This window comes from Mixophyes fleayi, chromosome 2, assembly GCF_038048845.1.
Source record: "Mixophyes fleayi isolate aMixFle1 chromosome 2, aMixFle1.hap1, whole genome shotgun sequence".
In the NCBI taxonomy this organism is placed as follows: domain Eukaryota; kingdom Metazoa; phylum Chordata; class Amphibia; order Anura; family Limnodynastidae; genus Mixophyes; species Mixophyes fleayi.
The window spans coordinates 160035089-160062821 of record NC_134403.1 but is presented as its reverse complement, the minus strand read 5'-3'; the positions used below and the strand labels follow the sequence as shown (position 1 = coordinate 160062821).

The 27733-nt window shown below is 39.6% G+C and overlaps 1 protein-coding gene and 1 long non-coding RNA gene across 2 annotated transcripts; one reads left to right on the top strand and one right to left on the bottom strand.

The window, feature by feature from the left end:
- Positions 1–971: 971 nt before the first annotated feature.
- On the bottom strand, positions 972–27733 carry TFG (trafficking from ER to golgi regulator). Its single transcript, XM_075194878.1, is given in 9 exon segments — positions 972–1731; positions 1911–2015; positions 3174–3308; positions 4484–4651; positions 4739–4885; positions 9101–9184; positions 27537–27644; positions 27647–27694; positions 27697–27733. Coding segments are annotated over 9 exon segments (1194 nt in total). The 5' UTR covers positions 27719–27733; the 3' UTR covers positions 972–1354.
- LOC142138300 (uncharacterized) lies at positions 18722–26280 on the top strand. Its single transcript, XR_012688005.1, has 2 exons — positions 18722–19438; positions 24798–26280. It is a non-coding gene; the product is annotated as an uncharacterized LOC142138300 (long non-coding RNA).

The following is a 27733-nucleotide window of genomic DNA, read 5'->3' as shown; positions in this document are numbered from 1 at the left end:
TATTCTACCCAGTGCAAGCTACTCTTTTAGACATAGAAAATAAATCCGCTGTACATACAGAAAAAGGAAACGAATGTCAGAGGTCAAGATAAAATTGCAGGAAATCTAAGATTTGAAGACCCTGCAATTGGGGGAGGGGGTTTTTCAGTTTAGAGGTCTTCTATTCTTGAGCAGTTTGTTAAGTGGCTCCAGTGTCACACTAATACAGGCATTTAATGTGGTAGCCTGGGACCCAGGTCTTTTCTTTAGGCCATACTTGCAGCAGTTTAAATTGGAACATGAGCTTGGGGTTAAGTGCTTGATATGTATTTCAATGAACTTGGAGAAAATAGGTGTGTGTTTATTGCAGTTCTTTGCATAAATTAAAACACTTGGCATGAAAGGCTTGCTGTGTGTCTAATCGACAATTTAAACAAAAAAGTGTTCTGTTTGGCATTTTATAGCTATGTTTGTTTCAGTGTGTGCTTAGGCAACAGAGATTAGGTGGGAAAAATAAGACCTCCAAGAACATATAGTAAATTTAAGTCACTACTTAGTGGGGCTGCATTATTTTTATTATGTTTTACTGTTTTATTATATTTTTATCTGCAATGGTACCGAAATTTGTGTTGCACAGCTGTAAGACGCTTTGTTCACAATCTGTTCCATCGCATTCAATTTCTCATTGTTGCTCAGGAAATAACCCAATAATCAAGGCACACCAACCCCTATTTTCCCCCTTCTATTTGTGTAATGTAAAGTATTTACAGATTACTAAAGTTGCAGGGATGAGCCCAACTTCTATAAAGCCGGTACTAAAACTTATTGTAGAGTTTGGTTTGCATATAGACCAGTCATATTTGAATGTGTACCCTTATTTCCCAAGGCTTATTATCATCTCTCCTGACACTCCGTGTAGATTTTTTTTAATTTTTTTTGCAATTCTGTTTGTGATCTAGTCATGTAAAGAACAAATTCACACAATAATTAAATGAGTTTAACATTTTATTAGGTTTCAAAATGACTGTTAGAATTTGTACAGAATACCTACTTTGTACTTGACAGATCTAATTGTGCACATCAGATCATTAAAAACAAGCCAAATAAGTCAGGTTTCAATTAGCATATGTTCAGTTGTGGGACAAGGCTGGCTATAGTGTCAAACACTTCATTGGTTTTTGGACTTATAATTTCATCTAGAGAGCAGATACAATCAAAGCAAGAAATCATCATTTGGTCTCTTCCTCCAGTTATACAACATTAAAAAGCAAAGACTGCTTTTCACTTGCTGTCTGAAGTATCATTAATTGTAAGCATAACATTGGAGTCTGTTGGGATGGAGAAATATCTAGCAGCCTTGTTAATGATAGTGTATTTATCGGTATCCAGGTCCTGGTTGGGCGTACCCCTGACCAAATGGATGGCGATTACGGGCATATGGGTTAGGCCCACTTGGAGGGGGAGTTACAGTGCTACCAGGTGGAGGGGTAAATCCTGCCCTAGGCTGATAGCTCCCTGGCTGGCTTTGTGCCATTCCAGGTTGGGAAGCAGGGGGGACGTTATAGCCGGCAGGCTGGGAGGCTTGTGTAGTGTAAGTCTGTTGTGGGTAGGAACCAGCCGGGTACTGCTGAGAAGCTTGTGAAGGTAGTTGCTGTGGCTGGCCTTGGAACCCAGAGGCAGGAGCTTGTGCAGCCTGCTGACTGTAACCTGGAAACTGCTGAGCTGCTGCTTGGGGTGCTTGCGGATTGTAACCTAGAAGACAGGGAAACAAAACAGACTGTTACGGAATATGTAAAGAGATGGTTAACGGTCTTCTCTAGATTTACAAGTTACGTTACTTAGCATTAAAAATGTACTTTCATTGCTCCTGGCAGACTCACAAAACCTCCTCCAAAGACTCGTATTCTCAGTGTTATTGCATTGTCTCTTACCAGGATACGGCATGCCATACTGCTGTTGGGGCTGAGCTTGAGGCTGGGGCTGACCTTGAGCTGATGGATATCCAGGCTGTTGTGGATACTGTTGATACATCTGGCCTAAAAACAAATAAAAAAAAATAGAAGATTTTCCACAAGCATAATATACTGTATATGTTGAAATCAATTAGCTTAATATATAAGCGAAAGTATATTTAAGTAAACTTGTATTCAGGAGGGATCATATAATTTTAAAGGAGACCGCAAAGATGGCTTATGCATACCATTGTATAAAACAAAGAACATTCTCATTAAAAGAATTTGCAGCGTTTAGCGTGCTGGAACAGAAGTGCTTTATAATGTTAGGTACAAAATGTTACAACAGTATACTGACAAAAATGAAAACTATAATAGATGAAAAATGAAAAAGGAAGGGAGATTGAAAAAAAAAAAAAAAACAAAACAAACAAACAAACAAAAAACCATTTAGGGATTGATACCAGCACTTGAATAAAGTATTGTGTTTAAAAGCTTTGGTCAACAGTCTTCAGCAATCCCCTTTGGCCTAAATATATTAAGGGTGCATATGTGATTAGAGAACAAATTAGCACTTAGCCAGGACAGCCTCATATTAGTTTACTTTGAAATGTACCACACTAGAGCAGAATACATTGGCATGCTACCCACATAAACAAATACATGGTAGCAGCAAGAAGGATCAATCACATTAGTGCTTGCAACACAAAGCAGAGCCAAGGTTTCATCCTGTCTGTTGCACTGCATGCGACAGGATTATCTCGAACAATATTGCTCAAAGATTTCTCTGAAAGCGGTTTAAAAAAAACACTTCACTTTAACAGACCTAAGAGCAACAGTGCGTAACGTTAACCCAAGACCCAAAACAGTGTGTTAAATACTGAATGTTCTTTGTTATTCCAGTTAATCAGAAGACAGTCTCTCCTGAGACACGAAGACAGGCGTGTTCCAACAACAAAAAAAATATAGTACATGGTTTCTACAACATACAAAAGTCATGTTTTAAAATGTCCGCGTATTCTCTAGAAGAATAGTTTATTACATCCTGGCTTTTTAAAGTGCTTGCGCAAATTGAATGCCAGTACCATTTTTCCACAGAAGATCCATAATAAATTCTGCAGATGAATATTTACAAATTGTACTCAATCTACACAGACCAAAAAAAAAAAAAAAAAAAAAGGGTATGCTTACACAATTTTGGAGGAAGAGAGAAAAGTGTGCAAGTACAATAGATGATCTAACCTTCAATCTGACCTGGCTGCTGAGCTCCTGGGTATGGCTGTTGCTGAGGTTGGACCCCTGGAGGATGAGCCGAAGATGAGGAGGCAATACTATCCGGGGTGCTGGAACGTTCCTCTACAGGGGCGCTTGGAGGCCCTGGGAACAGGAAAAATAGTTTCTCAACATACAGTTTTTATTTTCAACCACATACAGCAATTGTCACGAAGGACAGCAAACAGTTAAAGCAGGCTTACATCACCCTACTTGCTGCGGACACACGGAAATGCTGCTGTCCATCACTTCCTGATCACCCATTCTCCTCCCCAACCATTATCAACTGTCATCACCAGGTTTCAAAGTTCCAGCAAGGCAGTGGTTATAATCACCAAGTGCTAGCTCAATAATTACAATGTCCAGATATATACAGCTTTGCAATAAACTTATAATAGGTTGTGACAGCAAATTAAGTGAAACTGGAAGGGTCATCCACCGCTAAACGACGAGCAAGTCTAAGACAGAACTCTGGCAGCCAGATGGCCACATGTAGTCTTCAAAGGGGTAACACACAGCTCTCCTAACCCAAGTCATTTCCTGTCCTCAGGTCCTTTTACTAGCGATTCTAATGTTATGGAGTAACCACAGTTCTTTAACAGAATCTGTGTTCTATTTGTGGGAACCATGAACAACTACATACTATCCACCACTGCTATAGGATGTTATGCTGCCCTATAGCAACATTTACTGATATTACATTGTATAGAAACTCCAAATGACACGCTACACATTTGAACCATTAACGTATACAAATATAGCCATCAGCAGAATTGGCCAATCTAGTAGTTTAAGTTAAATAATGTTTGCCCTGTGTTTTTTGGATTTTTTTAATCCTTCTGTCATCTTGTTCTAGAAATCTTCCTGTTTAAATAGGATTCTTCTCTGAGTTTTGCTTCCTTCCTGAACGGTTACTATATGTTAATATTTATATCACATCTGTCCCTTATCACTTCAAAACGCTAGACGTTAAGGTAACATGGTAAAAGAATGGATCATTTTGGTTTATATGGAAATATAGCTTCTAGTTTAGTTTTCTACACCACTAAATGTTTTCACTGGAAGCTATCTGCATACAAAGCTAAAGCAGTTAGAAGTTGAGCTCCTATATGCCGCCTTCAGACTTTGATTTAACTAAAAACAAAAAGTGACAGGCAACAGGTGCCCATCTATATATTATATAAGAGGGAAAAAAACAGTGCATAGGCTACTGGTGATACTTCTTAAGCATGTTAAGAGTATACATTACATTTCACCCACTCAGTCTTTACAGAACGCACCAGTAACTTGATCCTCTGTTAGTCCAAAAGACGACATGACATTTTTGTTGATTTCATCTGGATTCTTCAGGGGATCAAAAGCAGACATGCTGGCAGCCATAACTTGGTTAGATGGCTTAACAGAGGAGTCTGGAGCCGCAGGTTTCTCTTCCCGACCTTCCACGGTTTCTGTTTTATGAAAGCAACAAAAGCACCTGAGCACCTAGATGTGTCGGGAAAAGCAGATAGACACATGCGGTGAAATACTGCAATTACCAGTGTCCTGCACGTTGCTTGGGATCCCAGGTTCTGCAGGTGGCTCTAAACAATCCAGCAGACGATTGACTTTGTTACGCAGTTCTATCAACTCCCGGCGCAAGTACTTCACCTGGCTGGATTCTAGAGGCCGTGGCTGTCCATTAACTGTAAACAATGGAACATTTTTATTATTACTGCAAAATATAAAGATTAAATGCAGCCCTAACAATATTTGCTAAAAATTAAATAACAGAATGCTATAAAAGCAATGCTATAAAAAGGTACAATAAGAACTGCACTCGTGGATGGATAATCGGGCACACTGGAACATTTAACACGTAATATTATGTTAACAAGGTAATCATGTTCAATTACATGTTTAAAAGTTGTCGTCATCTTCATAAAGCTTATCAATCATTTATATTTGGGAGAGCTCAGTATATCCAGGATAAAATGTCCACAAAATTACCACTTAATCTTTAAGCATCAATATTGCTTTTCCATCCATGTGAACTTGAAGGCCTGGGAAAGGTTATTGTCAATATTGGAGTTGATAATACTCTCTTCCAGCCATCTATGATCATATAGAAATATATATTGATGATCTACAAATGGAGAGGGGAAGCATAACCTTAAATTTATTAATTGCATATATTAAACCACTTTTAGCCTTACATTCACCCATATGGCCAATTCTGAACATATTGTTTTTTGGGACTTGACTGTTTTAGTTGAAGTTATTACAAACCACATACTTACTAACACTGACTTTAAAAAGGTAGATGATAAACACATAGTAGTGATCAGTAGACATAAAGAATACTATATTCTTAAGAGCTAAATACAAATAAGTAAACATTTTTTTTTTATTCTGCAATTCAAGGAAGAAAATTAGTATCACAATTTTTGTTTGTTCTGCCAAACATACATAATACACTGGGATATTCTCTTAGTGGATGCTGTACTACATTCAGTCTTAAAAGATCATCCCGATTTCATAAACAGTAATGCACTGAATCTGAAGGGCAATTTAGTCCTACACTAACAAATATCCCAGGTAAAGCTATGGAGAACAAATGTGATAGGTAGACACTATAGTGACATTTTAGAACAAATATTTCAATGTTTTTTTTTAATAATAAAAAAAAAAAAAAAAAAAGAACAAAGCATATTCTGTGATCACAATGTTTGACATAACAGGGATATTCAGATGTTAGCAAAAACAAATAAAAGTCAGTATGTGTGTATGTATGAGTTTCTCTGCAGAGGCATCTGGATGATATAATTAAACTTGGTGCCAAGACCAAACAACTGATATGGAGCAGAAACCATTGAGGCAATCTGAAAAAAATGCACTGCAAGAAAATCCACAATTTAAAACTTGTTTGTCAGACAGACTTATTCAGTACATTTTATTAGATGCACAGAGATCTACCTCTTACCTATGGCACTAATATTTTCCACTCAGCAGTAGAAAAGTAATGTGACCTGTTTAAAGCCCACAAGGGTATATGTGCACAATACAATTTGGCTGTTGAAGAGCTCAAAATAACCTTCCATTTCTACCCAAAGCAGATCTGAGAACAGCACTGCCAAGTACTCAAGTGGAAACAGAACAAGGCAACTAGTGTTTATAACACAATACCTTATTGACAGATATGTCTAAAAAGAATGCAATAAAAGCAAGCATACATTAAAACAAGAACAAGTTCTAAACAACTGAGACAAACCAAAAAACAGGTTGCCTTCTTTTGAATAACTGCTTCACAACCCCCCCCCCCCCCCCTAAAAAAAACAAAATCCACATGCCCCCTTCATTCAGCAAAAAGGTGGGACCCTATATCAAGAAGTCCCACCATTACATGAAGCTGGGTGGCAGACTACATTATGCTGCTCACTATGGCAGGCAAAACAGTGAATTACACGCTACCTATAGCTCTTGTATAAAGCTCTATTAAAAGAAATGCCAATATTACCAGTGAGATCTGCATACAGACCAACTCTTGCCTCCTATAGGTATAGTTACAATATGATGGGATGGCAGACTCACCAAACCATGGAGCTGTCTGCTTTTCTTTATAATGAGCTAAATAAAGTATTTTAGCAGGAAAAAATACTCATCTCGTCTGGGGCGATTACCATTATAATTCCAAACATGCTTATATAAAGACAACTTTTGAAAGATCAGAAAGGTAGTCAATTTTAGCAACTCGAGAAGACTGTTCCAGAAATGGGAAGCCCAGTAAAAATAGCATATTACATTTGAGACAAGCACTATAATATATCACATACTACAAGGGAGCCAGGACACCTGTGTGTAAAGGCAGGTCTCACAGCTCATCAAATCATTGCTATACCTGCAGAGAGCCAAGCGCTCAACTATATGTGGATCCCTCTGGGGGGGCGGGGAAAATTTTAGAAGGACTCCACTTGTTGAAAAATGTGAATGTTCTTTAAATATATTGCATGGAAGGGGCAATGAATACTACGTAAACCAAACTAATTAATTTAAACCTTCAAACACATCGAAGAGACATTGTAAAGCCTCCTAAGTTAAATTGATCATCAACTAGATGGATCTATGTAATTAGTTGGATTAAGCAGAGAATGCTACATATGGTTTCTATGATATTTCCCAATAGCCTAAAGGGAATTAAAACAGAGCTGCTATAGCAACGGCTTCTGACAGCATTCCATGAAGAGGCCACATTCTAGATATTTCATTCAATGCTCTCCTATTTATATGCAGGAACAATATAATATGTCTAATCAGTTCTAGATAATGTGACTCTACTGCCATCTAGTGGTAGCTCTTGGCATTAACTTGGCACATCAAAATACTGCATTTGTAAAGACAGTCAATACATATCACAATCCCTCATACTTGATAACCGAAAGGACGCAAGGAAAAAACGAAAAAACACCTGACAGGACGAGTGATAGGGAGGATTCTAGATTGGAAACGGCAAAAGAGACACTATGAACATAAAGGAAAAGAAAATAGTTTTTAGCGTTGAACACACCAGTAACTATAGCTTTCCAACAGCTGAGGGAACATTTAAATAAAAGCGACTGGTTACTGGTAGATGTACTTTACATGTCATCGCTCCTTATGTCAACACCCACATTTTCAGTGTCTGTTTCCCTGAAGCAAGCACTCACTTAAGGAGTGCAGTAAAACAATTAGAATAAGACCACTTGTTTACTTTAGATTATAGCAGTGAAGTAGCAGTTAGTGGGAACAGTGGCGAGTTTCTCTACACATAAAAAAAATAAATAGAAAACAGCTCCTGAGAATTTCATCCAATGGACACAATTCATAAGCTAATTGAACGGTGTACCAGTGCTGCATGAATGCATGCATGAGTCTCCTAGCAAGACTAAATGTTTGATCTGGCCAATTAGTTGTGAATCATTGGCTGGTACACCCATTCAGACTGAAAATCAATGAGTATTATGATTTTATTACCATCATCAGAATTTTTTATTTTTTTTAAAAAAAATCAACCGAAGACAGCGCGTCCAATAGGAGGCTGTCCCGGCGATGACTTCCTTACCTTAAAACTGCGGCTTTGGGCATGCGTGACCTGCACAGAGACATTTTTCAATAGTACACCAGAGGGGAGAGCAGGAAATCTGCAGTGAGGGAAGATTTCCCTACCGCAGTGCTCCCTTCATAGGATTCAATACCTAACGCCATATTCAGCTATTGTGGACAAGTTCCGAAAAGTTTAGAACTTGATAAAATTGCCCAGACCAGTCCCCATTAACTATTACAGGGGCTGCAGTTAATGCAGTAATTTGCGTAATGCAGGAGATCCACATAGAGAAAGCAGTTCCCGCATGGTTTAGGGCTTCATAAATAGGTGTCTTAGGGGCGTATTCAATTGTCAGCGTTAACGCTGCAAAACGAGCGCTCGAAAAATATTACCGTTTACGGTAATATTGCACGCGAAAACCGTTAATACGGTAGTTTACTCGCGGAATTTCAGGGAGCTGCGAGCTGAAATTCCGCGAGTAATTACCGTATTAACGGTAAGATTTGTCGAGCGCTCGTTTTGCAGCGTTAACGCTGACAAATGAATACGCCCCTTAATCTCTTGATTTGATTTGTTTTAAAAGGAAGGTATTTAGGTTTTTAGGTCTATACCCAGGTTTCACATTTTGTCACCCATGATCAACATTTGCACAATGCACATTACTGACCGGCCTCCCGCCACCCCCATATGACCGTCCGCCTTGACACTTCATGAACCAATGTGATGGAGTTAGTGAAACTAAGAAAAAAAAAAAAAGGCTTGTGCACAGTGTCAATTTAAAACATTCAGAAAACCTTTACATACATGTAAAGAAGGATTTTGGCAAAGGGACAATACATACCAAATAGAGTCAGTTTCAATATCCTACTGCATTGTATAGCAAATGATAAGTCAGAGCTGTCAAATATAGTTATGAGGTCTCCATCTGCAAAAGAGAGAAAAAAAAAAGTTAATATAAATCAGAGTAATGCAAAGTGGAAACCGTTCGACCGCATTATATCAATCACTTTTAATGGATATAAGAAATTGGAACATGGCCACATTTTACAGGCACGAGTGCAGAGTATTTTCAGGGCAATAATCTTCAAGTGGCAGCATGTAACAAGCAATAGGGGCATATTCAACTATGCACAGAGTGCCTGCAGAACGGACACGAATGCTCTCCACGGTACAGCAACATGGCGGATTTCCCTGCGCCCCACCAAAGCGATGCAAAGGGATATTTGCGATGTTCACGATGTTCATCCAAACATCGTGGCTAATTGACAGTGCTACGGTCACTATCATTTAGCCAAGCTTCCGTGATACTACATAAAACTAAAGACATCCGAACCAATAAATCTTTTTTTTTTTTTGTTTTTTTTTTGGGGGGGGGGGGGTAATCTTACTACGCTTAAGGGGGCAACTGAAAAGGGAGCCGCCTCTACAGTGTTTTTTAGCAAGGCTTACATAATGTAGCCTTAAGCTATTCTATAGCCATCCCCTTAACCATAGAAAAGTCAGTGTTTGTGTGCACATCAACGTCATTCTGTGCTGCCGGGCTGGTTATACATCACACTCCAAGTCAGTATAGTAAACAGTCGTGTTTACATCGGGCTGCCGAGGATTCACATTGAAGCTGTCGGTGAGTCTGGTTGGGGTTTCCAGCATCAGGAATAAGATTACCACCATTCCTAAAAACAGGTGAAGTGTGCATGAAACACTCTAGACCAGCGTTTCCCAAACTGTGCGCCGCGGCTCCCTGGGGTGCCGCGGCGCTGTCACAGGGGTGCCGCGATCACCATTGGGGGAAAAAAAAAAAAAAAAAACTTACTCATCCAGCGCCGGATCCTCCTCGCTGTTCTCAACTTCTTACTGACAGCCGGGCGTGACGTCGTCATGTCCGACAGTGTCAGTGAGGAGCAGCAGCAGAGAGAAGACATTGGAAAAGAAGACAGCAGAAAATGAGGAAGAAGGTAAGTAAAGAGGGACACAGAGAGACGCTGAAGGAGAAAAGGGGGCCACAGAGAGCCGCTGAAGGAGAAGAGGGGGCCACAGAGAGCCGCTGAAGGAGAAGAGGGGGCCACAGAGAGCCGCTGAAGGAGAAGAGGGGGCCACAGAGAGCCGCTGAAGGAGAAGAGGGGGCCACAGAGAGCCGCTGAAGGAGAAAAGGGGGCCACAGAGAGCCGCTGAAGGAGAAAAGGGGGCCACAGAGAGCCGCTGAAGGAGAAAAGGGGGCCACAGAGAGCCGCTGAAGGAGAAGAGGGGGCCACAGAGAGCCGCTGAAGGAGAAGAGGGGGCCACAGAGAGCCGCTGAAGGAGAAGAGGGGGCCACAGAGAGCCGCTGAAGGAGAAAAGGGGGCCACAGAGAGCCGCTGAAGGAGAAAAGGGGGCCACAGAGAGCCGCTGAAGGAGAAAAGGGGGCCACAGAGAGCCGCTGAAGGAGAAAAGGGGGCCACAGAGAGCCGCTGAAGGAGAAAAGGGGGCCACAGACAGCCGCTGAAGGAGAAAAGGGGGCCACAGACAGCCGCTGAAGGAGAAAAGGGGGCCACAGACGCTGAAGGAGAAAAGGGGGCCACAGACGCTGAAGGAGAAAAGGGGGCCACAGACGCTGAAGGAGAAAAGGGGGACACAGACGCTGAAGGAGAAAAGGGGGACACAGACGCTGAAGGAGAAAAGGGGGACACAGACGCTGAAGGAGAAAAGGGGGACACAGAGGGATGCTGAAAGAGAGGAGGGGGACACAGAGGGACGCTGAAAGAGAGGAGGGGGACACAGAGGGATGCTGAAAGAGAGGAGGGGGACACAGAGGGATGCTGAAAGAGAGGAGGGGGACACAGAGAGAGATGCTGAAGGAGAGGAGGGGGACACAGAGAGAGATGCTGAAGGAGGGGAGGGGGACACAGAGAGAGATGCTGAAGGAGGGGAGGGGGACACAGTGAGCTGGCAAAGAGGGGGACACTGTGTGAGATGGCAAAGAGTGGGACACAGTGTGTGTGATGGCAAAGAAGGGGATACAGAGTGATATGGTGAAGGGGCGCAGTAATATGAGGAATGGGGCACAATGTGATGGTGAAGGGGGTCTAAATACATCTTACGTCATTTTGACCAAACTACTTAAAAACGGGACTACCTGGTAATTATTTTGGCTTAGGGGTGCCTTGGAAAAATTATGGTGACCCTAAGGGTGCCTCGAACTGAGGAAGTTTGGGAACCACTGCTCTAGACAATGCAGTGCTTATAAGAGCACATCCTGCTAGCACCACCATGTGGCAATATTTGTTATTTCCACCGTCTACATTTCCACGCTGTATGATGATGTGGCAAACCATTAAATGTTGGCTAGCCCAATATATTTGCTGACAATGTTTAAACATAAATTAAGACTGAAAACATACCAGTCAGGCTTGAAGAAAAGGGAACAAAGCAATATTCTTGTGTGCAAATAAGGTTACATAATGCCTTACATTGATACATAAGATGCTGGGATAGAACTACATACATTTACTACACTACCTTCTCCAGGAATTCTGCATGTTCTACATCTTACAGCCCAGTGCTGTCCTATCCATTCCTAATACACATGAGCTCATCTTCACTATTAGTTTGTAGTACTTTTTTAAAGGGCCATTAACCATAAATAAAGTCATTGGCAAAAGTTTTGAGAATGACACAAATATTATTTATCACAACGTCTGCTGCCTCAGTTTTTATGATGGCAATTTGCATATACTCCAGAATGTCATGAAAAATGATTAGATGAATTGCAATTAACTTCAAAGTCTCTCTTTGCTATGACAATGACCTTTATCCCAAAAACAACATTTCCACTGCATTTAAGCCCTGCCACAAAAGGATCAGCTGACATCAGGTCACCGAGTCTCTCAATAACACAGGTGAGTTGACGAGGACAAGGCTGGATATCACTCTATCATGCTGATTAAGTTAGAATAACAGACAGGAAGCTTTAAAAGAAGGGTGGTGCTTGAAATCATTGTTCTTCCTCCGTTAACCATGGTCACCTGCAAGGAAGCACGTACAGTCATCATTGCTTTGCACAAAAAGGGCTTCACAGGCAAGGATACTGCTGCTAGCAAGATTGTACCTAAATCAACCATCGGATCAAGAATTTCAAGAAGATAGGTTCAATAGATGTGAAGAAGGATTCAGGGTGACCAAGAACATCCAGCAAGAGCTAGGACAGTGTTCTAAATTTGATTCAGCTGCGGGATCGTGGCACCACCAGTGCAGAGCTTGCTCAGGAATGGCAGCAGGCAGTTGTGAGTGCATCTGCACGCATAGTAAGAAATACTTTTGGAGGATGGCAAGGTGTCAAGAAGGCCAGCAAAGAAGCAACTTCTCTCCAGGAAAAACATCAGGGACAGACTGATATTCTGAAAAAGGTACAGGGATTGGACTGCTGAGGACTGGGGTAAAGTCATTTTCTCTGATGAATCCCCTTTCAGATTGTTTGGGGCATCTGGAAAAATGCTTGTCTGGAGAAGGAAAGGTGAGCGCTACCATCAGTCCTGTGTCATGCCAACAGTAAAACATCCTGAGACCATTCATGCGTGGGGTTGCTTCTCAGCCAAAGGAGTGGGCTCACTCACAATTTTGCCCAAGAACACAGCCATGAATAAAGAATGGTACTAAAACATCCTCCAAGAGCAACTTCTCTCAACCAACCATCCAAGAACAATTTGGTGATGAACAATGCCTTTTCCAGAATGATGGAGCACCTTGCCATAAGGCAAAAGTGATAACCAAGTAGCTCTGGGATCAAAACATCAGAATTTTGGGTCCATGGCCAGGATACTCCCCAGACCTTAATCCCATTGAGAACTTGTGGTCAATCCTCAAGAGGTGGGCGAACAAACAAAAACCCACAAATTCTGACAAACTCAAAGCATTGATTAGACAAGAATGGGCGGCCATCAGTCAGTATGTGGCCCAGAAGTTGATTGACAATATGCCAGAGCGAATGCATGGGTCTTCAAAAAGAAGGGTCAACACTGCAAATATTGACTCTTTGCAAAAACTTAATGTAATTGTCAATAAAAGCCTTTGACACTTATGAAATGCTTGTAATTTTACTGCAGTATACCATAGCAACATCTGACAAAGGGGTCTAAATACACTGAAGCAGTAAACTTTGTGAAAACCAATACGTGTGTCATTCTCAAAACTTTTGCCCATGACTGTACAATTTCATACAATATGCATCATTCAAACGTATGGCAAGGGCATAAAAATCAGATATACATAAAACAAAAAGTCACTGAATTGTCTGGCCAGATAACATAAAATAATGAATAATGTAAAAATACCAATATGGATGAGGAGGTAAAAAGATGTGTACACCCATAGTGAAGGGGAAAATTCCAGGACTGAGGAGACACCTGGATCTAGGGAATATAGTCCAACAGCCAATTCCAGACACACGCTACTTCCAAAGGAACAGAACAAAAGTTACAATGGCCTCCTAGATAAATCCTAGTAAAATAATAAACAGAGAGAGACAGAGCAGTGGTCCAGTGTGTGTGTCTAATAATTTCCACCACTACTCTGCCTGCAATTCAGTCCTCCTGCGCTGTGATATCGGCACTGAAATCAGTTTCCAGCTTCAGAAAACAGTAGGGGGCTCCATATTAGCTACACTAGGGACAGATTTATATGGGATTGTTGTCCAAAAATAATAACTGCTCAGCTGAAAGAGACAAATTCCCCAGACTTTAATGGAATCGTGTTCACTGAGGCCAAATGTTAACAGATAAGTGAATATTTGCTTTGCATTACCAAAAAATAATGCCTTGCATGGGACTAATCCTGTTTTAGCCTGCAAGACACTGCATAGTTAACATTTTTACCGTCACTAACCTGTACCTGTCACTATGTAAACAATTATGATCATATTGAACAGGCAGGTACTGGCATTAAGGGAAGAAAAAAAAAAAAAAAAAAAAAAAAGTGTCCAATCATCATCAGCTATTTATACAGCGCCAGTCATTATGCAGTGGTGTACAGAGAATATGTAATCATTCACACGAGTCCCTAGCCCCATGGAGCTTACATACTAAACAGTGCATCACACTACGGATTCACCTACCAGTATGTTTTTGAACTATTGGAGGAAAGTCACATATATTGTCATGCCTCAATATTCCTATTACACTACCTCACCTCCAAAACTATGGTACTCACACCAACATGCATTTCTTTTCAAAACATCCTACTATCAGGGTTCAATCAACCATACCTCAGATATGTTGAGACGATGTAAGGCATAAAACCATGTACATTGGAACAATGGGGATACAGATGCATGCTACTTTCCAGTGTAGTCTATACAAATTTAATACAGGTGTAACTTAGAGCATGGCATGCCATTCATATTGTCGTGTATGTAAATTCACCTGAACTAAGCTTTATTTCATACTCTCCGTGATACTGATAATAATTTATCACATCAGAAGCAGCCTTACTACCATTTGTTTCAGGGATAAAAACAGAATGGTCCTTTTAGGAGGTACATTACCCAACAACGAGCTGGGCTTTCAGTGTAAAGCAGCAGGAAATGCAAATGTCACTGTTGTTTATGTGGAGAACACATTGAGAACAGCATTTGGATAAATGGCTCCCCAACCTGCAGTATTTTACCCATGGTTTACTAGTCAGCATTATGATTGGAAGACTGCAGCCTTGCAGGAAGATGCTTGTATGGACAAGAGTTTGTGGTAGGTCAATTGGCTATTTTATTACAAAGAATAAGTAAAAGCAAATACCCCTGGAAAAGGAAATGATTTCATAATGTATATAGCGCTGCATATAGACTTGTATTTCCATGGCAAAATAGGATTTGCTTAAAAAGGACAGTCATGTAAAATAAAACTGGTGCTATACTTTCACATTATTTGCAATTTAATGCAAGTTATAAAGCTTTTCTTCAAGTTTAATTATCTGAAATTGCTGTGTGACCTGGCCCATGGTCACTACAAGAGTTTTGTACAATGGCTAAGTAAAAAAAGAATAAATATGTTCCAGCGCTTGAAACCACACTGTCAATAGAAGCAGCTGTGGTGTAAGGTATCACACCTTATAAATAAACTAGTCACAGCAAGGCACCCAGCACAGTGTGTGTCCTGGGGTTAAGGCACAATCAGCAGATGTATGCAGTCATGCGGATAATGCAGATTTATTTCTGCCTAACACACTATCCACTAATACACTTATTATATCAAATAAACTTAGTTTGTAGATTAAGAGGTTAAAATACACTTCTAATCAATTCCATCACTTCAGAAAATACAAATTTGTTACCAAATGGAAAAGGGGGAAAGAGAAAGTAATTCCAAAAAAAAAAAAAAAAGGTTTGTCTTGGTTCGAAGAGGTTTGTCTTGAAAAACAGGAATTATCCATTCAGCATTAACAATTGTCTTCATCCAAATGTTTCACTTACTGTTCCTCAGTCTTTACAAGGTATCCAGTGCTGTGTTATTTGTAGTTGAAAGCCAGTTGAAGTTCTCAATAATTGATCACGCAAAATTAGATAAAGAAAAAAAAAGATAGAAAATAAGTACTATCCAAGGCAAAAAAAAAAAATGAAACAAAACACTGGTGGTACAGGAACGTTCCCAGCAAAAATGAAAAAAAAAAACGTACATAAAAAAAAAAAAAAAAATCAACGAAAACGGAAAAAGTCAAAACTAAGAAAATCAAAAATTAAATGATATTAAACGAAAGTACAAAATATCAACAAAAATAAATAAAACAAAAAAAAAAAATTGTGGCAGGACAGCCAAGGTTACCAAAGTTGAATGAATGTCGCTTCAGATAATGTATTAAAGTGCTGGCCTGATCATACTGCAGGTATGACTGAGGTGAGCGTTTCCGTGTATAACGTCAATGACTCCAAAGTGGGACAATTCTCAAGTAATCAATCCATTCTTCTTTAGTCTCGATATGAAATACAGTTTCAGTGATCCTATGTTGTGGGTCTTCTGAGTGTTATGTAGCTCGTTTAGTTACTAATGCGTTTCATCGCAACTAGCGACTTCCTCAAGGAATTTTTAATCTGTGAATGTGTGATCCGTTTCTTAAGTAGGACTAGCGATCAGATTAATACAACCTGGTTGATAAAAGCTGTAATTTGCATTGAATCGAACAAAGTGTCAGGTGTCAGAGAGGCAGAATTGGATATTACAGAAAAATCCTAATGTTGACATGTTAAAACTAACATCTAATATGGAAAGGGAGCATTGAGGAAAGGGATTAAATCGAAGCAAGTTACACCTACCACGATAATAGTCCGTGTTCTTGAAACGCATACTGTTTAAGAGTAATGTAGAAGGCTAATATCACCTAATCTATGATAATACTGTGCAACATTACAGTACATGGGCATGCGTGTGTGCTGGACAATGGTGAAGAATAAATGAAATACTACTAATCAGTAGACATTAACAAATTGCCTGTGTCTATTCTGATCGTTTAGTTTTAGTGTTGGAACACCAATTATTGATGGGTGTTAGATATGTTATATTGGGTATACATTTTTAGGTATAATTTTTACAAAATCAATTATGTGGTCCTTTTAATTAAAGTTACAAATTGTAGAAAAAGGTGGCTAGAGTAACCACAATTGTAACATAGTAGTATATGGAATAATAGTAAAAACGTAATGTAATATTGCCTGTTATGGTTAAATAGTGTGATAATTCTCACTAAATGTTTATGATAAATCTTATGTATGTCACATTTGAAATATAGATGGAGATTATCTAAATCCCTATTACAATTCAGTGGTTGTATGAACAAGATGGGGGATATCAGAAAAGTGTGCCGATTGAGTCAATTTGGTGTCAAGGTTTTCAGTTCCAATATCCATTTTGCCTCTTTGTGTATTGTGTTTGTACAATTACCTCCCCTCCAGTCTCTTAACTTTGGAGATGGCATGAAAATCACTGGTATGGTATATTTTTTGAAGTGTTGAGAAAGGTTGTGCTGTTCAAAACCCTTTTGGATATTTCTGAGATCTTCCGCAACCCTTGTTTTTAATTTCCTTTTGGTTCATCCAACATACTATTGCCCACGTGCATATCATATCAGACATAGGGCACATTCTCTGTCACATGTGAGGAAATATTTCACTTTATAGGTTGTGTTCTTTATTTTAGATTTGAATTATGTGGTGGGTTTTGTGCTGCTTTGCTTCAAAGTTAAGCAGTTGCACTGTTCGCATGGGTAAAACACAGCTTTTCTAGATTTATCTTTCAGCAAGTTGGTGTTCATGGTCTGGTTCTTAATAGGGTTTGTTGTAAGGCTTAATAGTCAGCTGTCAAATTACTTTTAATGTCAGGGGCTGTTCTATATACCATCAGTGGGGGTAAAATCTAGCTTAGGTAGTCTTCCTTTGTTCAGATATGCCAGTGTTCTTTCACAATCCTCTGGAAGTCTTTTGGAGGTGTTTCTGCGCGGTGAAATAGACGTGGTCTTGTGCTTGCGTATTTTTGTTCTTATAAATAATGTCTCTACTTTGTGTACCTCCTCAAATGCTTGGATTACTTTGCTATGGTCATATTTTCTTGTCGGGAATTGGTTTTGAGCAGTAATGTCTTAGCCTTTCCTTTTGAATTGGCCTGCTAGAATGTTTGTTAGCCAATCTTGATGATGGTTATTGGCCAGGATGCAGCTATTTCCTTCGTTAATGAAGATCTCCAGATCCAAGAACTCAATTCTTCTATGACCATAGTTTGATGTGAAAGTGAGGTTATTGGGGCTGTTGTTGATGTAAAGCAGAAATGTACTCAATGACTCCTCACTTCATTATATATCTCTTCCACTCAATACCCCTTAGGATGAAATTAATCTGAGGTTCCTTTACTGTAACATCTTGTGTCAAGAAATGTTCAATACCCACTAATCCTTGTTGGTGTGTAGTGAGGTGACAGCACATGATGCCAAACAGTAGTCTGTTAGTCACCGGACCTCATTCAAAATCTGTAATACCTTCATGTCTTAGCCCAAAGACACACAGGTATACCTTAAACACCAAATCCTTAGATACTAGGAGGTAACTCTTTAGCGCTGGGTGCCTTACTGTATGATTTGTACAATGGCTAGCTTACACTTTGTAACCCTTTCTGGTTTGTTTCACTTTACTACCTAATCAATAGACCGCACTATCAGCAAATTAGGGGTAACAGGAATTCTCACGGCAGCACAGGGGAAAGTGAGCAAGTCATTGCCACTGAGAATAATAAAATAGTCCCTTCAAACTGATGTGATGGGGACAATAATTGGCCTTTTATGATCCTGAGACTTTCAATTACATATGGTTTTACACTGTTCCATGTAACATGTTTTAGGCCTAAGATCCACTGGCGTTAAATATATGCCTTTTACTAGCATTTTTAAAAATAGCTAGCAAAACAAGTATGACATTGCTAGCGTTAATCATATTCACTAGACCTGTCACTAGTGTTAAATATGATTTTTTGTTAAGGACTCATAAGGCATTTGTTCAGCCATTTTATTGTAACTTGCATAGAAATATTATTTGCTAGAAGAGATTATTCATTTTTCTGCTGATTTGCAGTCTTACAATATGTGGGCCTATGGCCTTGAAGTTAAGCTGACAGACAACACCTGAAGAATGTAACCAGATATGAAAACAATAAAGTGGCTTCATATCCAGCTGGTAGTATGGGAGCTGTGCCCTTGATGTTGCACATAGCATACCCCCAGCTCCCCTTGAGATAAGAACAATAGGCTCATCTGTCCTTAGAATGGGGAGAAAAATAAACACCTCTAGAATACGTGAGAAAGTTAATCAGTAGTGCTTCTCAGACTATTGTATGCATATGACGTAGGATTCATTTATTCAGTAGGCTATAAAAACTTGTATCTTTGTATCAAACTAGAGAATATTCCTTGTATACAGAACTTGGTCTGTGTCAATTCTCTCCAGCTGATTGAAGCGCTTCCAGATATACTTGACACCACAGGCAGACTTGGGTCAGAATTTTAGATCTATCAACTTGGAGGTCGCCACAGAGATTCGCTGTCCAGCAGGCTACAAGACAGACAACGGAGGTTTCCCAGCACATTGAACCCCAACATCTGCGGTCAGTAGATTTCTACTCGTTGGTCTTCCTAGTCTGGGTCACCTCATGTCTGTCTGAGGCACCTGACACGCGAATTTGTGAGTCTCAAGTATCATCTGATTAATATAATACAGTATTAACCCAATTTGTTTACTGTAATTGTATTGTTGATTAGATTTTTGAAAGATGAGTGAATTTTGAGTGCATGTGTTTGTACACATTGTATGATGTATAAAGCATAAAAGTCACATAAGACATTGATCAAAGAAGCAGGACTGTTTTGAACGTTGAGTGAACATTTTAGACACCATCCCCAGAGATGTATCAAAGAAGGGAGATTCTGTAATCTGCCCAAATTGTGTAAGAGAGAAAGACCTTCGTCCCAGATACTGTCAAAGAAGCTATTTAGCACGGACATCTAGTACAAGGAGTCCACAGAACAGGACGTCCACTGCAAGGACAACCCACAGAAACTAGATAAGAGTCCCGATTTGGACTCAACAGAATACTGTCAATATGGGTAATATAGATAGTAAACAGATGACAGCAGCTCCCTCATAGATATGATGCACAAAGACTTTAGGAAATGGGGGAGTAGAAGGTCTGCAGAGAATTTTTCAAGAAAGCGGGGATAGCCAAAGAAGGAATGGATATGTGGGGATGAAGAAACAAAGGTGTTGCAAATGGTAATGTGACAAGAACAAAGGGGTAATGAGATCAAACCCCAAGAGATTGTTTGAGGTGGCACAGAAAAGTTAAGAGATCTGGATATGCTAAATGCATCGGAAGCTGAATAATGAATCAAGTAGGTTGTATATTATAAATGTATGTTTGATCCTGCACAGCTGAATGAGTGAAATGTGCCTCCCCCTTATTCTGTGTAAAAGATTTCAGTGTGTTGAGATAAACACTCTGTTTTTTTGTTATCTGAAAATGTATGTAAAATTGATAAAATATGTCGAGTGCTGAGTGATGATAACATGTTGAAGCTAACTTGTATTTAGTCTAATGCTGGGACTTGTAGTTCCACAGCAGTAGGCTGGAAGATATCAGTTAAGTTTTCTTTCTCTGTATGTGAGTTGTCTCCGTCTTACTGCGTGAGGGAGATCCGTGATAATTCACGCTGTTTGTTCTCTGTCTTAGTGCTCTGTAAGGGAGATGTGTGATTTAGTTTAAATCACAATGTTTGTCTGTCTTGTCCGTTTTTTACAAGAGACATGTTTCAAGGTTGAAAAAGTTGTACATTCATTGCTTAATTGATAAGCTTTTAAAGAGATACAAAAGAAGTTTTAAAATGTTTGGTCCGATTGCACGGACAAGATTGTAAATAATGTACATTATCACTAGTGTCAGAACAAAGCTGACTGGGATCCAACAAGCCGTTTCTGTATTTAAAACAAAGTAATTTTGTTTCTAAAGTTGAGAAAAATAGCTTTCTCTTTAATGAAGTTGAGAATTGTGGGAGTGAGCTTACATGCAGATATTAAAAGCTGTTTTTAATCTGTGTTAAAATGGCGCTGATAAAGGTTCTCAGAAATCAGGAGGGTTTGTTATGCCTTTAAAGAAATGTTACGAGATAAAATGACGTTTGTGAGCAAGACTTAAGTGAATATATTTGTACTTTCAACCTGGAAATCACAGAATCGAGAAATATGTGTGAATATTTGGTAACGGGAGATTTTGTTGAGAAAATGTTGAGTGATTTACAGACACAATGTGTGGTGTCTAACGAGAGTACTCTGATTTATGAGACAGTGCTGCTTTTAAAATGGTTGAATACTTGGAACCAAGATTCCAGATTGAATGTTTCTGGACCCGGAAATGTAAGAGATGATGAGAAAGGAGTGGCTTTAAACACTTGCCCAGATCTCGTCACTTTGACATTCCCTGTTTGTGAGATTAGGAACTGCCCCTTTGAGGAAATAATTTTTTCAAGGCATGGAACGCATAGCGTCAGTTAAGCTTTTAGCAGCTGTTCACTGGTTACCTGATAACAGTGTACACGCATGTTACAGTAATTCCTAGTGAATAAATGTTAATCTATGCAAACATTTTTTTTATTCCCAGGTCTCCAGCTGCAAAGACCCATTAGGCAATCCAGATTGCATTGATCCAACTTCCAATGAATAGAAGTTTGCAATATGTTTTGATTTACAGCCACAACAAACAAACTAATGAAGGATTTAAATAACGTAGACTCTGCTGAGTAATGATTACCTTGTTTTGGAAAGAGATATTAGAGTTTATGTGCTATTCGCATAGCAAATGCATGAACCAGATGGTCTTTCTGTATGTGCAGAAAGCAAAAGGTTTTTATTTGTATCCTCATTACAGTTTTGAGTCAATCCGTGTTGTAAAGACATTTACTGCCCTTATTTACTGTGCTATAATCGTCATATACTGTAAATAATTCTTTGTTTAGTGGGTATGGTAATGCATTGATGGGAAGTCAATATTTGTACAGAAATTAAAAATATTTAAAGACTTTAAGAGCCATTATCTGTGCTCCTGCATTAGCACTTCTGGGTGATAGCAATCCATTTATACTCTCCTCTGAGCAGAACCAAATGTTTAACCAATTTTAAGCTGAAATAACTTCAGCGCCAACACTGGCTTTGCCAGATTATGACAAGCCTTTCATGTTATTATGTTATGTAGTCAGTGCAAATGTACAAGGGGTACTGACACAAATACATGGTCGCAAGCTAAGGTCACTTGCATACTACTCTGCTTTAGTGCTTGGAAAGAGTATAGATATTGTGCTAGGACACCCAGTTACCTTAACGGTATCGCACGCTGTGACAGAAACCAAGCACAAACAAAACATTTGTTACCGTCCAGATTTACTAAATATGAAGATATACAGCACAATGGACATTCCCTCCTATTGTGAAATGAGTGACATACCACTTGCCGAGCGGACTGTGTATTTTCTGCCTCTCTTTCCTTTTTTATCCTTCCCTAAGAAATCCAGAATTAGAAGACAAAAAAGGAAGCACAAGAGGCCCCAGAACCTCTCATGTTCACAGATATATTTTAAGATTTTCAGACAAGGGGAATCGGAGTAAAATGTATTTTACAAGTTTTTTAAAGGTTCAAGGGAGACCAGAGAGTGGAGTTCATTGATATTAGCAGGAGGAATATAGATTGCACGTTATTTTCCTTTGCTGTACGCTGTAGATGTGTACTAGTCTAGAAAGGAAAGCCAGGTTTGGAAGAACCAGACTCATGCCAATAGTAATGTAGAGATTATACATAATTAGAAAAATTCTAATATGAAAGTTTAACCCAACCAAATAAAGAAAAGAGCAACCCATGACTGTAGGGGTTTACACCCAATACAGAAATGTATTTGTGAGTATTGTGGCCCAACACATTATTACATTTACACAAGACAATAGGTTAATATTGGACTACCTGACCCTAAATATTTAAATTGAAGCCCAGGGTTGCACCTTTTTAACTAGTGACGCAGATGATCCAGAGAAAATGTTTGATGAACACTTACAAAAATTAAGACATGAAATTTTTTTTAAAGGAGCACACTGGAGATGATTATCTAGAAGGATAATTTTCATTGCTGTACCTGGCCGATTGGTTCAAGGGTATAGGAGGATTGGTATCAGGTTTTATACATGTTGTACTTCAAGGACTGTTATTAATCCTTATTATATACACTAATAGAACTGATGATGTGGCTTATTAGCAAGTGTATTAAAGCTAAGTGTTTCTCTTCCAGAAAAATTAAAGTTACCACATCTGTCTTAACCGCTGTACTGTACACCCCATCTAATGAGTGTAAACCTTGTGGAACTCAGAAACCAAGAACCTTTTCCTTGGATTCCACATGCTCCTTACTGAAGCCTATCCTTATGAAGTAGCACTGCTAACTCCCAGTAACGTTACATTTAAGCAGTGCACAATGTTGAATCCTGCTGCCTTATTGCAGCAAGTTTCAAAAGATGGGAGAAGTACCTGTATATATTGGGGTTCCTATAGGGATTTGGGGGAATTCCATCCCAGCTTGAACAGGAAGAAAAAATGCAAACAAAATTTTTCTGAACATTTTCTGAACATGATTGTATTGAACTAATGAAACAAGAATCTCTGGTTTTATCTGACATTAAAGATAAACCATTACCATATGCAGACATCACTCTTTTTGTAGATAGTTCACACTATTACATAGATCCTGTCCCTTATACAGGGTGTGCTATAACCACACACACAGAAATAGTGATTCAACACTCTACCGAGTAAATATTTACACTGATTCAAGTTATGCGTTTGTAATTGCACATGATTATGGCCATATATATGAAAAAGTAGGGACCTTACAGGTTCAGCAAGAAAACCAGTCAATATGATGAACATACCAGGGCACTGTTCACTGCATTCCAGCTGTCCTCCAGACAGTGATGAAGGTGAAGACACACACAGAGATACTACCCCCCAAGCTAAGTGCAATAGACTGGTAGACCAGGCCACACGAGAAGCTGCCATAGTTCCAGTACCCCAAGGGGAGTCTATTTACATGGTGACCCCCCTGACCCGAAGTTTGACCAGACCACACTCCAACTTATGGAAAGACAAGCAACAGAGAATAAGAAAAAGACTTGGGCAAAGCATGGAGCACTAGAAGTGCAAGGAGAGTGGGGTAAAGGTCAGTGTTTGTGTCTGCCAAAAGTACTTTATCCCATTATGGCCAATATAGCAGACGAGAAAGTGCATCTGGGAAAAGATGCTAAGGTTGTACTCACTAACAGGTTATGGATAGTACCAGGGTTCGCCCAAGCAGCACAGTGGTTAGTGGCAGGATGCCTAGTCTGTGCACAGAATAACCCTGGTAAGTCTGTCCCAACTCCATGGAAAAGCACACCCCAGACATAGTATCCCTATTAGAGGATACAGATAGACTTTATACAACTTCCCAAATGCTCGGTGCTAGTCTGTGTCAACTTCTTTAGTCACTGGCTGGAGACATTGCTGTATAGAAAAGCAAATGCTAAAGCATTAGCCAAGAAAATTGCAAATGAGGTAATCTGCTGATATGGGCTACCAGGAGTCATTGTAAGTGACAGAGGGATACACTTTACGGGGCAAGGATTCCAGAAACTATTAAAAGACATGGGAATCATATCTTCCCTTCACACCCCCTACAGACCCCAAAGTTCAGGATGTATGGAGCGCCTTAATGGTACACTGAAATTGAAAATGCAGAAAATAATGGCTGAAACAGGTCTGCCATGGATCTCATGTTTACCTGCACTCAGTAAGAAACACTGCTAGGAAAGACACTGGTTTAACACCATGAGATACTGTTTGGCACAGCAAACAGAACAGGCTGCTATTTTCCATAGCAACTACAGCATGTATATAGAGATTTGTTGAACTATGTTGCCTTATTACAGAAACAACTAACTGAAATACATGGTCAAATGTTCTCCTCCATTCCAGACCCTAATTTTGATACAGGTACCCATAAACTGCAACCTGGGGGCTGAGTGGTCGTGAGAAAGCACGTCAGGAGAAGTCTTGAACCCAGATACAAGGGTCCTTATCAAGTCCTGTTGACGACTCCCATGGCAGTGAAAGAACAGGAAAGGGACACCTGGATTCATGCATCACACTGCAAAGTCTTCAAATCAGGGGAGTCTTGTTCTGATAAATAGAAATGACTGTCTTATGATATTGATATGTCTTGCCAGAATAATTGTGACTGAAGTAGGGATCAAGGCCTCCCTAACCCAGTAGGAAACAGACAGATAAGTGACAAATTGCCTATGCCACTGTGAGAAACATATGAGCAGTGCTCAACAATTTGCACTCATAGTAGAGTAAACTCAAACTGCCTTTGTGCAGATACATAACCTCATTGGTAAAGTTGTCAGTAATGATTCATGTTGAATATGGGGAATATTGGCATTAGTAGCAAATGGTTTTGCAATCCTGTTGATCGTATATGTGATAATGAAAGTAAATATATGGCTGATTAAGAAGTTACTGACACTTGATTGTTGTCTCTCCAAAAAGGGAACCACTGAAAATCCCGAACCTCTGATGATCACAGAAATTACTGCTGAAACCTGACCAGACTGAGTGTCATGAATTATTTGAACTAGCAAAGCCAAAGAACTGCACAGTTTGCAACAAGAAACTACTAAAGACTGAATGAAGACCATGCAAGGCCTGCAGAACTACTATAGACTCATTAACTACCTACTAAGAAACCATCTTTTCTAGACATGGACATTTTGCCAAATTGCATCTCCTCATAAATCAAGTTAGGACAGGGAGGATCACAGGCTTATCATTAGTGGGGGATGAGTTGACAGATTCCTAAGGGGAACAACACTATGCATGTGGCCTTCTACATGTGTATAAGCACCTGCTTAAATCAACATAAGAATGTGGTTCTATAGATAGGTTAGGTAGGTAGGAGGAGAAAGGGACGAAAATTGAATAAAAGATGGGAAATGTTAAATATGATTTTTTGTTAAGGCCTCATAAGGCCTTTGTTCAGCCATTTTATTGTAACTTGCATAGAAATATTATTTGCTAGAAGAGATTCATTTTTCTGCTGATTTGCAGTCTTACAATATGTGGGCCTATGGCCTTGAAGTTAAGCTGACAGACAACACCTGAAGAATGTAACCAGATATGAAAACAATAAGTGGCTTCATATCCAGCTGGTAGTATGGGAGCTGTGCCCTTGATGTTGTACATAGCATACCCCCAGCTCCCCTTGAGATAAGAACAATAGGCTCATCTGTCCTTAGAATGGGGAGAAAAATAAACACCTCTAGAATACGTGAGAAAGTTAATCAATAGTGCTTCTCAGACTATTGTATGCATATGACGTAGGATTCATTTATTCAGTAGGCTATAAAAACTTGTATCTTTGTATCAATAAACTAGAGAATATTCCTTGTATACAGAACTTGGTCTGTGTCAATTCTCTCCAGCTGATTGAAGCACTTCCAGATATACTTGGGTCAGAATTTTAGATCTATCACTAGCATTTGTGAGCATTGTGGTAGACTTCTGGTTTATGCAACACACTGAAGGTAAATACATTGTGGAAGCCTACAGAGAGCTCCACACGCTAGTATCAAAATGCACATGACATGTGTTTTCACTTACGTTAAATGCTACTGCAATGCTGGTGGTGTACCTGGGCTAAGCGAGATCTTACATATCATCTTTTGTATTGGTTCCATTTAAAATGGAGGGTAAACACAGCTAATTGCACTATTTTAAGTATGGTTTAATTAAATTGCCAGAGTTAAAAAAATAAAAATAAACCATGTAACATTTTACGCTAAAAACACACAGTATATGTTTAAAGACATCAATTTATATGTGATGTATGAAGATAAAATGACATCCATATAATTATGAACATGTATTAGTTACATCTTTTATCGCACATTATAAAGATAATGGAATCACCTGGCAGACTTGTGCCTTTAAATGATCATGGACAACGAAGTCACTAAATATGCTCCTAAATGTACACTAGAGAAAACATTATCACATTTAAAATAATGCAATTTGAAAGTGGAATTTGCCTCTTTACAATCAACCAATACATTAGCCGCAAGTACACTTGGACAACTTCTTGTTTCTGACATGCAGTCAATTTTATAATATTGTAAGCAGGGCCGGATTAAGGCAATGGAGGCCCCCATTCCCCTATGAGGCCCCCCGTTAGCCGCCCCACCTCCTTCATTGTTGTCCTTCTGCGGCGCACTGTAAGCTCCTTACTGGGGAGATCTCGTGACACTCTCACGAGATCTCCTCAGTATGGGGATTACTGAGCGCCGTGGAAGGACAACAGTGACAGAGCTCAGCAGCATTGATCGGGCCCTGATCAATAATGCTGCTGAGCTCTGTCAAGGGCCCCCTAGATGCCCGAGGCCCCTGGGCTGTAGCGCAGATAGACCTCGGATTACTCCGGCCCCGATGTTATGTAACAGCTGTTAAGTTTCTGCATGTAGAAATGAAAATAAATATGTGTACTTACTCCTAACAAGCACAAAGCCTATAAAATCTTAGATGTTACCACTGGCTGAGCAAATAACTAGCTATAACTGAATATCTCTATACAGGCAGCAATTACAGTGGTTGTGGGTTAGGTTGCAGGGAGACGTATGTGTTAACAAGAAAAATGAATGCAGCATGTAGAAAATATACCTTCATCTTTATACTTGATGGTCACTTCGTCATTAGTCAGGAGCTTTCCTCTGAATACTCTCTGCATCATCAGGACCAACTCTATCATAGGTGATGTCTCATTGTGAATGGAATTCTGCGGATGTCCTCTCCAAGCTGAGCTTTAATGATCAGCTTGCACTCAAGTCTAGTTGTCCATTCATTGTCGACTCCGTGAT